The sequence below is a fragment of the Aspergillus piperis genome, assembly GCF_003184755.1.
Source record: "Aspergillus piperis CBS 112811 unplaced genomic scaffold BO85scaffold_20, whole genome shotgun sequence".
Taxonomy (NCBI): Eukaryota; Fungi; Ascomycota; class Eurotiomycetes; order Eurotiales; family Aspergillaceae; genus Aspergillus; species Aspergillus piperis.
Window position 1 is genome coordinate 641,924 of NW_020291610.1, and position 14,635 is coordinate 656,558.

The following is a 14,635-nucleotide window of genomic DNA, read 5'->3' on the forward strand; positions in this document are numbered from 1 at the left end:
GGAGGTTGGGGGATGGGCGGTATTTCGAGGGCTGGAGAATAAAGTTAGAATTCGGGGCTTTCCGACAGTTGCCGGCTGCCGGCCAATTAACTTCGTCGTGTGCAATTTCATTATCAATGAGTCTGTCTGGGCTTCTGCTTTTATCCATAGTTTTTGTGCGAGCATTCGGTGTGGGCAAACGGAAAGGACATCATTATTTAGCCAGGCTAATATAACAAACACGCTTGTTAAACCGCATGGCTACCATGTTCCGTCTCTTCTTTCATTCAAAAATCCTCAAGTTCCATCAGGATTGCTGCTTTAATATCATCAGAGGCCCAACAGATATCAACGGCATTCCGTTGTAGCTGGACGAACTCCGCATCAGTGAAATTTCCCAGTACACGAAGCAGGTAAAGACTGTTGTTCAGCCAAATATCCTCCATATATGATGGGTCGTCACTGCCAATGGCTATTCTGATGCCAGCATTAAACAACGTGCGAACCCGATCAATAATTTGAGCCTCTCCAGAGTAGCACAGATAACCCCACGGACAAATCGTCATTCCAAGGTCCTTTTCTTTGACCCTCTGAAGAAGAAAAGAATCATCGGCGACATGTAACCCATGATCAATCCTGTCCGCTCCACTTCCTCCCAGCTGGTCAACCACTTGCCCAATATTCCTCAGTGTATCCTTGTCGCCGACGTCGCAATGGCAGGTAATTTTGAAACCATCTTTGCGAGCGCGGAGAAAAACGTCTTCAAAGAGCAATGGCGGACGGTCCACCTCTAGAGAGTCCAGTCCGATTCCGACGATCATGTCGCGATATGGTAGTGCCTGGAGATAATGCTCCATAGCAGATTCCGGGGACATGTCTCGCAACATGCACATGATCCATTGAGAGTGGACCTATAACAATTCTCAGTGGGGATCTTAGGACATAAGAAAGGGTCTTAACCACCTACCCCAAGATCTCGAACAGCCTCACTCTGCGCCCTCTTAAACCCATCCATCATTGTTTTAAGAGGAACACCTCTCCGTGTATGACCCTGCGGATCAAAGAACGGCTCACAATAACGGACATTCATGGAAGCAGCCTTCCTAAAGTAATTCATTGCCAGATGATAAAAATCCTCTTCATCCTGAAGGACACTGAAACCACCGTAATACAGTTCAAAGAATCGCTGCATTTCACCATCTACACCACCTGCATCAAGGTCATTGAGGAGCTCATACGTACTCTTTAACTCCGACAAACTCTCGCAAGGCTGCTGGGTATTGATATTGAGAACTGACTCTCCGCGCCGTTGCGCGAGCTCCCACCGGAGTTCGGGTGTCATCGTGCCCTCGATATGAACATGCATTTCGACTTTGGGCATGTTTTGGATGAACTTGTCATTGTGCTGGTGGATTGTGTTTCGATAATCTCGCAGGGTTTTGTTTGAGAGGACAGACGCGTTCAAGGCCATGATAGATAGAGTGGAATGTATAGCGGGAAATACAGCTCCGATTGTTGACTTGGGATTGGGAAGCAAATGGATTGAACGTCTTTCATCTATCTTTCAAAACTTGGGGGATAAGCCCTCTTGGAAGCGTGTCATATCGACCGGACGCCTGAGAAGCGGGGTTTCTGCCAACTAGCAATGATTGGGCGCGGGGTTACGATGTAATACTACCACTGAGTAGTAGATTGTCATGTCTGACTGCAGATTGATTGGAGCGTCCCGAAAACCTTGCATCGTCTTCGAAATACCACCGATGTCCCCGTACCTTATCTCCGTCCACCCTGGCCACCCTGGCCACCAACTGTACTAATCTTAAGATAGGCTTAGTCTTCCGTCCCATGGTTTATATGCTCTACAGATTTTGATACTCTAACATATCTCAAGTGAGGTAGGGGCAACATAGGTACTGATTCAGTATTATACTAAAGATAATGGATAATGGCAAGTATATTCATTCCTCTAGAGTCCTGGATCGCAGTCAGCTTGTACTTCTTCCTAGTATATTTGTTCCAAATTCCAGAGATCCTTATACCATTACTATATTTCCTTTCTGTATCTATCTATATTCATAGCGTATGATCCAGTACTTATTCTCTTCTCAGCAAGCGTGCAAATTTGCCTTAATCATTCTCAAATAGTTGACTCCCAATCCCTTTCATGTACCTCAATCATCATCTACATATCGTTATAACTATACACTGAATCCCCTCGAACACATCGCAAACCAATATTTCAAAATCACAAATATTATTCCTCAATATATCATATAACCCCATAAATCATAGCTCATTATACTCCCTTACCAACAGAAGACACATACACCATCCCAACCCATCCCATCCCCCCTAATCCTCCAGCCCAACCCCTCCCAATCCGAATTATAAAATCAAGAAAGATATACCTTCGTCGGCCTCCTCACCGACGACCCCCCACCATGTCCTGACGGATGCTTCTCGAGATAATAAACCGTGGGACTACTATGACGCCGTCTTCTTCTCCTTGTCGTTGAGGTGGCCAAGTTCGCCTCGCCGTAATCCGATCCCCCACTTGAACTAGACCCTGGTAGGGAACACAAATGCCATAGCCATAGAATGAGTAAGGTGCCTGCGATAGTGCCGAGGACGATGCCTGCGATGCCTCCGCCGGAGATGGTGTTAGGGCAGTCGGGGTCGGCGCGGGCGGAAAGGAGATTATTTGTGTTGGTGTTTGTTTGATGGAGGGGTAGTGGTGGTATTATTGGGGCCTGGGGTTGTGTTAGTGATTATTTGATGGTGGTTGTAGATGTTGGATAGAGTGAGTGGTGGTTGGCTCGGATGAGACCCGCTTTTCTTTTTTATCTTATGGCTGGGATGATGGGGATTCATTTCATTCATCCATGGATGAAGAGTGGGTGGTACGTACCATGGTTATTAGATTAATGGATTAAGGTCAATTATGTTGAAAATAATAGTTGATAGGAATTTGATGGGTATATTTTCACTGAATCGACTGAACTGAGGGCAATGTCCATCATATAACAATTACTCGCATCTTTCTACACTGTGCGGGAATCTCTATCCGTTGACGTCAACCACACGTCTTTGTCCCGACGATGCCAAACGAAGCAGCGATTGTCCGTTCCACCACGGCCCGGATTTCTTGTTCTTGATTTTTGATTCAGTTACGACGCGTGGAACTCTGCCAATGACTGTCCGTGAAAGAGTCAATTGGGTTTGATGTGCCTTGTGTTGAGGGTGCGGGGTATGGCTATCATTGGTGAGGGTTTGTCGGCGTCATTGTTGCAATTCTTGGTTTGGAGGCTTGCGGAAGTAGTTACCGGTTGGGAAATTATGGGGCTACTGTTTAGTAGAACGGGATAGCCGAGGTATGGGTAATTGCTTTAAGTCACAGTGTGCATGTGCATTTGCTCACTATTAGTGGTGGCTATCGACTAGAACTGGGTGACTAGCTTGCGCTGCCTGTCCTTCATATGCTCCGATGTCCCGGTGAGGGAGGCACACTGCCAGTATCCCAGGCTGCCATGTCTGCGCCTAGCTCAAACTCAATGGTACCGCCCTGGGTCATGACATCCTCGTGCTCGAACCAGTTCTTCGTCCAGGCTTGTCCGTTGATTTTCACGCTTTGCACATAGTAGCCCTTGTCTAATCCGTTCGCGATGATACGGAGTGTCTGGTTGCCATTGACGGTCATGTTAAGGTCTGGAAACCAGGGCGAAGCGAGAAGATACACTGGTTGTGTGACGACAGGATAGATACCCAACATCTGCCACAAGAGCCACGAGTTCATCGCCCCGGCGTCGCTGTTTCCTGGGACTCCATAGGCTTCGTCTCGGAAGCTATTCGACTTTAGTTACTGTGGATAGCAGAGGACATTGCCTCACTTACTACTGATACCCTAGATTCCGCGACTTTTCCACGCTTTTAGCTTGCTTGTTGATGTAATTGTATAAGTACGGAGTCGCAAAGTCGGGTTCGTTCCTTTCAACTGCTCAGTCATCCCTCATATGGCTGGATATTAGAACTGCCTACCCAATGTTTATGATTGTCGTAATACCTGCCCCATTTGCTCCAAGGTTCTGGACTGACATGTTCGGCTCAAACTAGAAAATGTTAGCTGTATGCGTACCCAGAGTTGTCATCTTGGTGAGTACCATCATATCCAGTCGGGATTCGAATGTATCAGCACCACCCATAAAGTCGATCAGAGTTTCCATGTCATGCGGTAGCACAAACGAGTATTCTAGAACATCATACTCGTCAGACCAATTCACAATTTGCAAATGGTGACCTACCCCAGGGAACACCTTCATACGTATATGCGAGCCATTCACATCCGTAACAGTAACGAGGGTCATAGCCACTGTTGTTAAACGAGCCGTTCGAAAATTTGGGCGCCAAAAAGCCACTAAAGTTCAGACTCTGCACATCCGGGTTCCAGATATGTTGCCAGCCAGCAGACCGATTCAAATACTTTTCTTGGTCGCTAGGCTCTTCCCCGGTGGCCACTTGGCTGACGGCAAAGTCGTTGAGACTATACTCCACGGTCCTAGAAATGCAGCGCGTGTTTCGATCTTGCGAGACATATCCTAGTTCTAACCAGTCACCCAAAGCACCACGCCCCTCCTTCGTACTTGCAGATAGATCAGTAGCGTCCCAAGTGTTGTATGGAATAACCTCCGCATTCGTCTTCATTGCTGCATAGCCATCCGTCCAATCAATTGCGCCTCGCAGACCCTTCACATAAGCATCTGCTAGCATGTTGTCCGCATCAGAGCCGCCCTGAACCAGCCCGTTCCAGTTCCCTGAGCGGCCATCTGGTAGGAACCCTTGATGTCTATGTGAAGATTAGCGTTGTGATGCTTTGTTCTCGTTTTTGAATGGTTTACCACGTGCCTCCAAATGTCGATAAGCCCTCGGATCATGGACTCATAGTAGGTGGGCTGGTAGACGTGATAGAAGCTGACTGTGCAGCGGAATATATCCCCTAAGTATGGTCAGTACCACTCTCTAGTTACCGCGCGAAGCCTCTTAGTACTGACAAAGCGTGTAGAAGTCATCCCAAAAAGGTTCGTCTGACTGCCACAGAGGGTTTTCACCGGTGCGGTCGGATGGCATCAAGTGGATAAAGTAGAGAGAACTATAGAGTAGTCGCACATTTGTCATATTCGCCGTGCTATCGAGAGGTACTTGAGTCTTGCTGAAGACATTCTGGTTCCATTCGTCAACAGCAGACTGCACGGTATCGTTCAGCGTCCAAGAAGGAATTTCCGATGTGATGTATGAGCGAGCCTTTTCTGTAGAGATGAAAGATATACCAACTCGAGAGCTGATTTGTGTTTCTGCTTGAGCATCCCAGCTGAAGAGCGCCCCGATACGGTCATTCATAGGGCCTGATGTCGCTTTATCGGTGGTGTTGCCATATGTTGGTTGAGGTATGCCTCCATTTGCCAGGTTCTGATAACGTGGCATCGGATCTGTGTTAGTGCCGGTAAATGTACGAGCATTCGTCGGTGCCGTAGAGAACTCGCCGTAGAAATAAATGGTAAAAGATGCGCCTTGAAGCCCCATTAGAATGCATGCGCGGTGCTACGGAAGAAGTGCGAACCATTGTTCCAGCCACCGATATATGTTCCATAACCGGTATATGCTTTTCCATTATCTTCAAGATTTATCTCGCCACCAACGTAAAACTGCCCATTAGAATCGCCGGGTGACCCGGGAAGATACTTTAGCCATGTTAGCTTCTTCCATAGATTCTGAGTGTGGAGAGTCATACGTGGGATATATCGACCAAAACGTGTTTCTCTCCTTCAGGGAAAGAATACTGAATGATACCGGCATGTCGGCTAGCCGAAAGTTCAATCTGTACACCATTCTGAAGCAAGGTCCTGAAATACCCCACACTTGCGGAGTCGTTCCCAACCTATTTCTGTGAGCTGGGACAAATGAATGTCAAGGACCGGCAGTTTCGTACCCTGGGCTGGCTATAAGTAAGGTTATCTAACAGATTTACCGGCGACTCTACAGAGGTAAGAGGCATCTGTGGTATAAGACCATATTTGGGGGCACCCCCGGTGCCGCTCTCATGCATCATGGCTAGTAGATGGAGATTAGGCACAAATTCCAAGTCTGCAAAGCAGTCCTAAGAGGATATAAACATACTGACTGCGGTTACATTTCCATCAGGTGTCCAGCCACTGTTTAGAACAGCGAGACTCCAGTTTGCGGCTGTTGTATCGATTCCTACCTTTACTACTCCAAAGGGTCGAGCACCACCAACGAAGATATCACCCCCTCCGTAACCCTGACCCGGAGTTGGGCCTTCCGATCCCATGAAAGGATTAACATATTGAGAATAATCCACTTGAGTGGCGGAGATAAGCTTTAACACTCCAACGACAAGAAGAAGCAACAGCTGGTTTGGAACGCGCATGTTTACAGCTCGCATGGTAAAGCACGAATAGAGGACGCTTCACGAGACTGGCAAAGCAGCGCGGGGGGGAAAGCTTATAAATAATAGATCTTCCTGGTTAATTAGATTCATGGAGAGATTCATGGAGATATGCCATTTCCCCGCGGGGATGATCAGTGCGGAGTCGGCTGCAGCTCATCCCTGGCAGGAATAATTCCACAACACATTGCATAGCGACTGCAGGAATGCTGTTTATAGTTCGCTGGCTTATGACCCCTCTCGCTGCCGCACTAGGGCCCCCGCATACTTATCAATTCTTTGACTGTCTCTGATTCTCGCATTCTTCGTTTTCTCCTTTTCTTCTTCACGCGGACGCCTTTAATTGTGGTAGACGTGTTTCCCAGGTAAGTCCCCATGTGTGCCATCCAAGGTCCCATTGATGTATCCGGGAGGTAACAAGATCAGAGTTACAGTGAAGTCATGCCAGACGAGGTACAGCGTCGGGTCAAATGAACCAACAATGGATAGCGTGTCATTGCAAAAGTTTGGTTAAAGTCAGTGGTTGAAGAGGGGAAGGCATGACCCACGTGGGAAGGGGACGTGTTTGTACATTCAACAAACATGAAAGTCATCAGTCATTGGATCCATGACACTCTTTGGATACCATTCAATCTTTACATTGTCAATACCTCAGTGAAGAAAAAGTAATTGAAACGAAGAGGAATATCTGGTAGGGCTTTGTGAGCAATTACTAAGCGGCACGGTCGGAGTATTCGGAGTCCAGATCGATTGAGTCGAACCATCTTCATCCACTGCCCCTTAGTTCGCCCGTCAAAGTGACAGAATGACAATAGCATCATGTTTCAGTGCTCGCAGTGCAACAAATCTTATCAGAGAAAGAGCCACTTGCTTCGACATGAAACAACACGTTAGGCCCCTGAACATCATGCCGCCTCAGGTACGCGGAACATGCTGACAACCCGACAGATACCGGCGCCTCCCATTCAAGCTGCCCTTTCTGCAATAAATCCTTCTTGAAGAAGTGCGTAAACCCCGCGATACCTCTGAATGAAGCCATTCTAATCCGATGCACGTCAAGGGAGGTTGCACGAAGGCATAGTAAGATATGTGCCAAAAAGCACAACCAGCCTCCTCCGGCAGCAGCTAAACCCGGGAGGAAGAAGCAGTCCTGTGACGAATGCTTCTTTGCGAAGACAGCCTGCGACAGGGCATCACCATGCTCTCGTTGCCAATCCCTTGGGAAACAATGTTCCTTTGAAGTTCAGACCCCTTCAACAGAGAACACTTACTCAATGTCTCCATCGCCCTCGCCATCTCTCTCGCAGACTCCGCAAAGAAGAAACGACCCATTTTTCTTCTTAGCACACTTCACTGATCCCGCTGTTAAGCAAGACAAACTTGCAATTGCAGAAACAGCCAAATCTTCTACTAGAAGGCATCTTGACCCGGCATACTTCCGACAGGAAGAACCACTCTTGCCCCACGACTCCTTGTCGGCTTACATGCCAGGCTTTTCAGGTGGTGATCTATTCCTTCAGCCTTTTTTCACCCCAACTGGGCATCTTTCTATGGAGTTTATGCCTGAAAGTGCATTATCTTCAACGATTTCCCACAGGCTCGGCGAGATTATGATGATTCTGGTCGAGACTTCGAATTCTATGGGCCAGGGCCAACAAGCCCAGCTCGAAATGGCGGAACTAAACTCGCTTTTCACGACCTCCAACCTTTCGGTGTTTATCTCGGCTTACTTTCAGTCTCTTCATTGGCATCTTCCAATTGTACATTTTCCGACATTCGATCCTGCAATAATCTCGAACCCTCTTCTCCTTGCAATATTCTTGGCTGGAGCAACATATGCTACCTCGCAAGATGGCCCAGTATTTGCAAGTAGAGTACTGGACGTAGCTGAGGAGTATATCTTCCGTCAGTTGGCTAATCTATCATCAAACCCTCACCCTACCAGCGCTCCCTATCTCCTACCTTCAGTGGAAGTTATTCAGGGAGCTTTGATCATCGAGATGCTTCAGTTTGGGCAGGGCGAAACGGGTACAAGACGACGCATTCGCATAATTAGACATCCATGTGTCATTTCCACGGTACGATCGTTGGGAGTTCTTCAGTTCAAGCGAAGTATGACATCTGATATGTGTAACGATGAGACATGGAGAGCAATGATCGCCGAGGAAGTTTGTATAAGGTAAGACCTTACCAGATGAACATCAATGTTGGGCACTTCTCACCAAGCTTCTCACCAACAGAATCGCCTGTTGGGCCTTCCTTGCAGACGGATTTCTCACCGTTTGTTTCAACAATCACCCTGCACTGTCGATATTCGAGATGGACTGCCAATTCCCCTGGAGCTCCGCTTTATTTGAAGCTGAAAACGCATCATCTTTTAGCGAGATCGCCGCTTCTTCTACGGCGGGGCGCCCGCTACCTTCGCTAAGGGAGTTCATCACGCGCCTGCTCGATGAGAATGCTACGGCTGACTTGATTCAATGGAGTCGCTCACTAGTTGGCGAACACCTGTTGATCCTGATATATGGTTTGTATAACCGTCCACATGCAAAGCAATCGAGCTAATCATGCCCCTAGCAATGCACTCTCTCGCGTTTCAGGCGAGAACCGGCTTGTTCGGGTGGATATCCACGAACTCGATCAAACGGGCCGCCGAAAATTGGCGAAGCATTTGGGACTCCGTCTCCAGCATTGTGGGTAAAGAAGGGGTGCACCACTTAGGGTATCCTAAGCATGCTGAAGAGCTCTGGTGGCTATTGACTGCTACGCTTGATCGCGCCAGTGGGCGGAACGTGAACTTTCGATACCTGGACAACGCCGCAACCGATGACCTAGAAAGCTTGAATAACTTCATCCGGAATATTAAAGGTCCCAATAGGACATAGTTCATATGTCTTGTCTAACAATATGTACAGGCGAGGGGCTTCTCTATCCATTATTAACATTAATATTACAAGGTTAGGCTCAATGACCGGCTTTCCCGACCGGCGGTATGGACTCTAGTCACCGGAGCAGCGCTGCGCCCCTGTAGGCGAGCGATCTTATGCGCGTGCATCCTACTCACTCTTGACGATCTTGAACTCGTCGCCGCGGGCTTTCCGATAGGTTCCTCCAACACGATCCCAGAACGTTGTGAACTGCCCATAGTTATAATTGAAGTACAGGTGGTGTAGGGTGTGGCATTCGGGGCCATTGATGATAGCAGAATGAGAAAGGCAGTCGGCGTCGTCTGGATGCGATTAGCGGGAGACACCAAACTAGAGGACGACACTTACGGATCAAAACTGTCCACAGTGTGACGAAAACAAACAAGCCCATATATGCACCCTTCTGCAGTGGGAACAGTACCGGATAGACGTGGTACGGGAGACTCTGCGCCCACCCGTCCAGTGGGTTGAACGCGAAACTCGCATAAGGTGTCGGCACGAGCCACTTGTGATGTCTCTTGTGCAACCACCGATATACCAAAGGGTGATGTTCCGCTCGATGAATCCAATAAATGCCGGAATCGGTGAATGCCACGAATAGGGGGTACTGGAGCCAGTTGTACGCAGGGAACGGAGCTTCGCTGGCGAAATCGTACAGCTTAGACCAGCCACGAATCTCTGCTAGGAAGAACGGGACCGTGAGGATAGCCATTATCGGGATGGAGAACAAGGCTTGCTCGATTTCGAGACGGACTTGATTCTTCAGGAACCGTGGATGTTTGAGCAAGGTCTTGTCCCACCATGTGTGGTAGAAGATGGTGCTGCCGATGAAGTATATGGCTAGACCGAAGAGCCTAGTTGTGTAACGAATTTGCTGTCAGCTGGACCATGCTCGATGGACTTGAGAGAAGAGCATGAACAATATTACCATGTGATGAACAACAATGAAGTAGCTTGTCTCGGCAGGTCATCGCGCTTCCAGCGACTGGCGGTCGCCCATGGAGAGGGTTGAAGAGGGTAGTAACGGCCAACATGTTGATTTAGGAAGAACGTTGTATCGAAATCCGAGGTACTATTCCCACCAGGCAGGACTGATGCGTACACTCTATCGAGGACGAATGTGTCGAGGACATCGAGCACAACATCCATCGCGAGTGAAGGTGTCTGGTAGGACCTGGGGATATCGTTAGGGCTGTTTAGGGTATTCTGGTTGCGCCCAGAAAATGCGACTGCTGCTTGGGGCAAAGAAAAAGAAAATTTGCGATCGATTGTTCATACAACTCTGTACTAGATATCACACGCAGAAGCTACTACTGTGTTGATTGTTACCCCCGTCATCTTATATACGCGGCGAATCCCTACCACGGGATATACCTACCCACGGGGTAAACCTACACGGGGGCGATTCCCTACTAACAAACTACACTGGCGACACGGGCTATCCCTACCAACACCGACATGATCCCACCACGGGAGAGGGAGATCCATTTCCCCCGGCGAGACCGATTCCGGGGGCACGTGGGAATTGGTCCATCTTCAGAAACAAATTATATCATACGACTACCAGGTCCACTAATATGCTTAGTTTAAAGTCTTATTGACTGAAGATGAGTAAACCGCGATGGGATGGAATAAAATAATGCCAATGCAGATGCATCGGACAAATTAACCGAGTTGGGTTGGTTCCGACGGCCGGGCAGCCGCACAGCGAGACAATCGAAAAATCCCACCAAAAGCAAGTCGGGCCAGCCAAACCTCGAGTCCATCCATTCCGTTGCTCTCATTCTATCCCCTCGTTCTGCTTCCCTCCCTCTCCTCCTCCACCCACCCACGCCTTCCCCTCTTCTTCCCCCGACTCATCCATTCTCCTTAACTCCGTCAAGATGGGTGTCACCTTCGACAAGTGCGAGACCCGCCCGGCCAACATTGACGCCATCCTCAATGGCCTCGACCGCTACAACCCCGAGACCACCACTGTCTTCCAGGACTATGTCGCCCAGCAGTGCGAGGACCGCACCTTCGACTGCTACGCCAACCTGGCCTTGCTGAAGCTGTGAGTTCAAGCGCCTTTCTGTTCCACCCAAAATACATTCAGCCGAAACAAAAAGAGCTCCGACGCGGGGAACCTATTTGGTTTTATGTGATGAAGAATCTTATATCATTATCACGTTTCCTATTACCTGACACCCTACTTTGGGGAATGTCGAGACTCAATTCTCCTGAAACAAAACCATCCATTCGACCTTTACTCTGTCGCATATACATCATACCTAGAGAGAGATGCTAACCCCTTCACGCCTTCTGGCAGGTACCAGTTCAACCCCCACCTTCTCCAGGCGGAGACCGTCACCAACGTCCTCGTCAAGGCCCTGACTGTCTTCCCCTCTCCCGCTTTCTCCCTCTGCCTTGCTCTCCTCCCCGCCCACACTCAGCCCTTCCAGGCCTCCGACGCTGAGGCCCAGGCCGCCGCCCAGACCTCCGACTTCGTCGAGTCGATCCAGAAGCTCGCCCGTCTCTCCACCCTCCTCGAGTCTGCTCAGTACACCCAGTTCTGGTCCACCTTGAACTCGGACGACCTGTACGCCGACCTTGTTGCCGACGTTGCCGGCTTCGAGGAGCTCGTGCGCATCCGCATTGCCGTCGAGGTCGGCAAGACCTTCCGTGAGATCCCTGCCGAGGTTCTGGAGCAGTGGCTCGACCTGCGCAGCCGCGAGGCTCTCGAGAAGTTCGTCGCTGAGGTCTGCAGCTGGGAGGTTGACAAGTCTGGCGCCAACACCGTGATCAAGGTGCCCACCAACAAGGAGAACGAGGCCCGCAGCGAGGTCAAGAGCGAGCGCGTCGGTGTTGACATGTTCGGCCGTGTCATCCGCCGGGGTTTCGAGCAGGCTGCATGAGCGGATCTCAACGATAAATAGATATCCGCATCGCAACGCAGCCTTTCTCGTTCTAGATTCCCTTTCTATTCTTGCTAATATTTTGCCTCGAACGAAGATTAGACCTTCCCCAAGGTCTTGATCTCGGTCTGTCTTGTTTGGAAGAATGACCACCCGAAAAGAAAAGTTTCAAAAGAAGAACACGGGACGAAGTGTCTGCTTCGGATACCCCCCATGACTTGAGCTCGGAGCCTCTTATAACACAATCAAAAAAGATGATGATGACGGGGATAGACCAGCATGGGAGAGGGTTGGGAAGTCCGGACCTGGCGCAATTGGCGTTTCGAGTTTTGCTTCTGCATGACTAGGTTGTGTTTTATCATCATCATCATCTTTTTTCTCTTTCCTCTTCCATCTTACCTCCTATATCATTTTTTACCTCCTTGATTATCCTCTCACCATATTTCTCTCTACGTGAAAAGATAACGCAATTTCACCGAAGATATCCATGTTGTGCGTATACACAAAAAGCGATCAGTACCAGTACAGTACAATCTTTATAAAATCATGACCAGCGATGTAACAGACAACCAGTAGTCGTAGTAGTCGTAGTAGTAGTAGTATTGTATGTACTTTTGATTTCGAGGCCAAACCTAAACAAAAAGAACACGAGTCTATATATGATATATATGTCATCAACATCAAGTCTTGAACGGACATTACGCTTCACAGTTCCAATCCGTAACCCATCATCATCTTCATCACCATCCTATTTCGCCTGTTCCTCCCACTGCACACCAGCCCACTCCTCTCTATAACCGACAACACCGACTTCCTTCGGTCCACAATCCTTCCCACAAACTCCCAAAATGATAGTCCCCCACTCCATACCAGCATCATCCTTGGGTCCAAGCCCCACACCCTCCCTCCCATCCTCCAACACACTGATAACATGAGGCACAAGCTGCAACTCAAACACGCGCTCACTACCACAATACTCACAGCGAGGCATGCGACTCCCTCCACCAACCGTAGTAACCTTGGCATTGGGGTTCGCTGTCTTCGACGGATCGTGGAGCCGCTTGCCCACCGCATCAGCATGGGAATAGAGCAATGGCGTACCACGGAACTCATAGCGGAGGACTTGCTCGGGATTATGGCCGAGACGGGTAGAGAAGCGGATGAACGCCTTGTCGAGCTCGGATTCAAAGGTATCTTTGAGCTCCGCTGCGCCACCATTGGGACCCTCTTCTTCTGTGTTGTCGATGGTCACGTTGGCGGGAATAGTGGGTGTGGAGGGGCGCGACATGGTCTCGTATTCGGCATCGAGGTAGAAGTTTGTGTAGGGGGTGGGGAAGTCGGATTGGGCGGGCCAGGGGGTGTTAGGGGTGGTAGAGGCTTCGGGGGGTGGGATGAGGTTGGTTTTGGGTTGTTGTTGTTGTTGAGAAGAGATGCGGACTTTGTCGGCGAAGGATTCGGAGAGGGTAGGTGCTGGAGAGGGGGTGGGTTTGGCGGCGAGGCCGGGGGAGGGCGCTGGGGCTGCGAATGGGTTGTTGTTGGTGCTGGTGGAAGAAGCGCCGGCGGAGAAGGGGTTTGCGCTGGCGGAGACGCTGCCGGTGAGAGTGGAAGAACCGAATAGGCTGGCTCCAAGGTCTGGCTTTGGTGCGGCGGGCTTCTTCTCTTCTTCTTCCTTCTCTTTGTTCGAGGGTTCTGGCTTTTGTTCTTCCTTTTGGCGGAGAGGCTGGTGTTGGGGCTCGATCTTCAGCTTTCTGACGGCGCGCAGGGCCCGGATACTGCCTGGTTTGCGGTTGCAGGCTTTGCGCGGGCAGGAGAAGATGTAGAGACGGCGTTCATCGTCGGGAAAGTCGTTGGGGAGGTCACCGTGCAGCTCGAGGAGGAGGAGCATGGGCTGGTTGCAGACTTTGCATTTGGCGAAGTCGCCCGGAGGCGGGGTAGCGTCGTCGAGCCAGGTCTGTGAGGGGTACATTGTTAGTCTGACTGGGGGAGAGGGGGATGAAGAGTTGAATTGGATATAGTACATACCGGCCAGCCTCCCAGGTGACTGATGGTGTCTTCAACAATCTCGTCGGCGGCGTAACCCAGCAGCACGTTGGTCTCGCTGAAGTCCCCCTCATCGTCGAAGGAGGAGTCGCTGTCGTAGGGATCCATGGTGTTGTTGCTGGTATGGTCAAGGAATATAATGTATAATAGTCGATTTGAGAATCAGTGGGTAAGACCAAGAACAATGAAATCCTTGTCCTGACGCAGAAGAGGTTGCGATGGAGTTTATCACCAGAAGAGCGCGTCTTCCTTTTTTGCCCGAAATTCTGGCGCAAAAAAAGAGGGAATGGCCCAAACGGGAAAAGCCCCATCAGCGATAGCCCCAGAATGCGCTATTC

General features: G+C 49.6%; 6 protein-coding genes across 6 annotated transcripts; 2 read left to right on the top strand and 4 right to left on the bottom strand.

Annotated features, from left to right (window-relative positions):
• Nucleotides 1–54: 54 nt before the first annotated feature.
• BO85DRAFT_428248 (adenosine deaminase family protein) lies at nt 55–1,607 on the bottom strand. The gene is made up of 2 exons (XM_025658200.1): nt 947–1,607; nt 55–890 (listed from the first exon to the last, which is right to left on the bottom strand). The coding sequence occupies exons 1-2, from the start codon at nt 1,448–1,450 to the stop codon at nt 267–269; spliced, it is 1,128 nt and encodes a 375-aa protein (XP_025512213.1). The 5' UTR covers nt 1,451–1,607; the 3' UTR covers nt 55–266.
• A 1,743-nt stretch (nt 1,608–3,350) lies between these two features.
• On the bottom strand, nt 3,351–6,592 carry BO85DRAFT_452652 (uncharacterized protein). The gene is made up of 11 exons (XM_025660871.1): nt 6,148–6,592; nt 5,960–6,081; nt 5,762–5,908; nt 5,591–5,711; nt 5,025–5,540; nt 4,879–4,969; nt 4,278–4,819; nt 4,137–4,225; nt 4,015–4,085; nt 3,871–3,963; nt 3,351–3,821 (listed from the first exon to the last, which is right to left on the bottom strand). Exons 1-11 carry the CDS (start codon nt 6,416–6,418, stop codon nt 3,452–3,454), a joined length of 2,433 nt encoding a protein of 810 aa, XP_025512214.1. The 5' UTR covers nt 6,419–6,592; the 3' UTR covers nt 3,351–3,451.
• A 1,118-nt stretch (nt 6,593–7,710) lies between these two features.
• On the top strand, nt 7,711–9,321 carry BO85DRAFT_491542 (uncharacterized protein; the record flags this gene model as incomplete). The annotated part of the gene is made up of 3 exons (XM_025663722.1): nt 7,711–8,615; nt 8,677–8,963; nt 9,014–9,321. 3 exons carry the CDS (start codon nt 7,711–7,713, stop codon nt 9,319–9,321), a joined length of 1,500 nt encoding a protein of 499 aa, XP_025512215.1.
• Nucleotides 9,066–10,658, bottom strand: BO85DRAFT_404634 (sterol desaturase family protein). The gene is made up of 3 exons (XM_025657280.1): nt 10,292–10,658; nt 9,712–10,217; nt 9,066–9,665 (listed from the first exon to the last, which is right to left on the bottom strand). Exons 1-3 carry the CDS (start codon nt 10,510–10,512, stop codon nt 9,493–9,495), a joined length of 900 nt encoding a protein of 299 aa, XP_025512216.1. The 5' UTR covers nt 10,513–10,658; the 3' UTR covers nt 9,066–9,492.
• A 413-nt stretch (nt 10,659–11,071) lies between these two features.
• On the top strand, nt 11,072–12,693 carry BO85DRAFT_523126 (CSN8/PSMD8/EIF3K family protein). Its single transcript, XM_025665321.1, has 2 exons — nt 11,072–11,416; nt 11,672–12,693. The coding sequence occupies exons 1-2, from the start codon at nt 11,247–11,249 to the stop codon at nt 12,255–12,257; spliced, it is 756 nt and encodes a 251-aa protein (XP_025512217.1). The 5' UTR covers nt 11,072–11,246; the 3' UTR covers nt 12,258–12,693.
• A 148-nt stretch (nt 12,694–12,841) lies between these two features.
• Nucleotides 12,842–14,549, bottom strand: BO85DRAFT_471484 (small subunit rRNA maturation protein TSR4). Its single transcript, XM_025662476.1, has 2 exons — nt 14,280–14,549; nt 12,842–14,208 (listed from the first exon to the last, which is right to left on the bottom strand). Exons 1-2 carry the CDS (start codon nt 14,403–14,405, stop codon nt 13,006–13,008), a joined length of 1,329 nt encoding a protein of 442 aa, XP_025512218.1. The 5' UTR covers nt 14,406–14,549; the 3' UTR covers nt 12,842–13,005.
• Between the last annotated feature and the right edge of the window lie 86 nt (nt 14,550–14,635).

Coding starts and splice junctions, on each gene's coding strand:
- BO85DRAFT_471484 (XM_025662476.1), bottom strand. CDS start 14,405: ATGGATCCCTACGACAGCGACTCCTCCTTCGACGATGAGGGGGACTTC. Junction 14,209..14,279: donor GTCACCTGGGAGGCTGGCCG/GTATGTACTATA, acceptor TACCCCTCACAG/ACCTGGCTCGACGACGCTAC.
- BO85DRAFT_523126 (XM_025665321.1), top strand. CDS start 11,247: ATGGGTGTCACCTTCGACAAGTGCGAGACCCGCCCGGCCAACATTGAC. Junction 11,417..11,671: donor AACCTGGCCTTGCTGAAGCT/GTGAGTTCAAGC, acceptor GCCTTCTGGCAG/GTACCAGTTCAACCCCCACC.
- BO85DRAFT_452652 (XM_025660871.1), bottom strand. CDS start 6,418: ATGCGCGTTCCAAACCAGCTGTTGCTTCTTCTTGTCGTTGGAGTGTTA. Junction 4,970..5,024: donor GGATGACTTCTACACGCTTT/GTCAGTACTAAG, acceptor GACCATACTTAG/GGGATATATTCCGCTGCACA. Junction 3,964..4,014: donor ACGACAATCATAAACATTGG/GTAGGCAGTTCT, acceptor AGCAGTTGAAAG/GAACGAACCCGACTTTGCGA.
- BO85DRAFT_428248 (XM_025658200.1), bottom strand. CDS start 1,450: ATGGCCTTGAACGCGTCTGTCCTCTCAAACAAAACCCTGCGAGATTAT. Junction 891..946: donor AGGCTGTTCGAGATCTTGGG/GTAGGTGGTTAA, acceptor GAATTGTTATAG/GTCCACTCTCAATGGATCAT.
- BO85DRAFT_404634 (XM_025657280.1), bottom strand. CDS start 10,512: ATGGATGTTGTGCTCGATGTCCTCGACACATTCGTCCTCGATAGAGTG. Junction 10,218..10,291: donor TCATTGTTGTTCATCACATG/GTAATATTGTTC, acceptor TTACACAACTAG/GCTCTTCGGTCTAGCCATAT. Junction 9,666..9,711: donor ACTGTGGACAGTTTTGATCC/GTAAGTGTCGTC, acceptor AATCGCATCCAG/ACGACGCCGACTGCCTTTCT.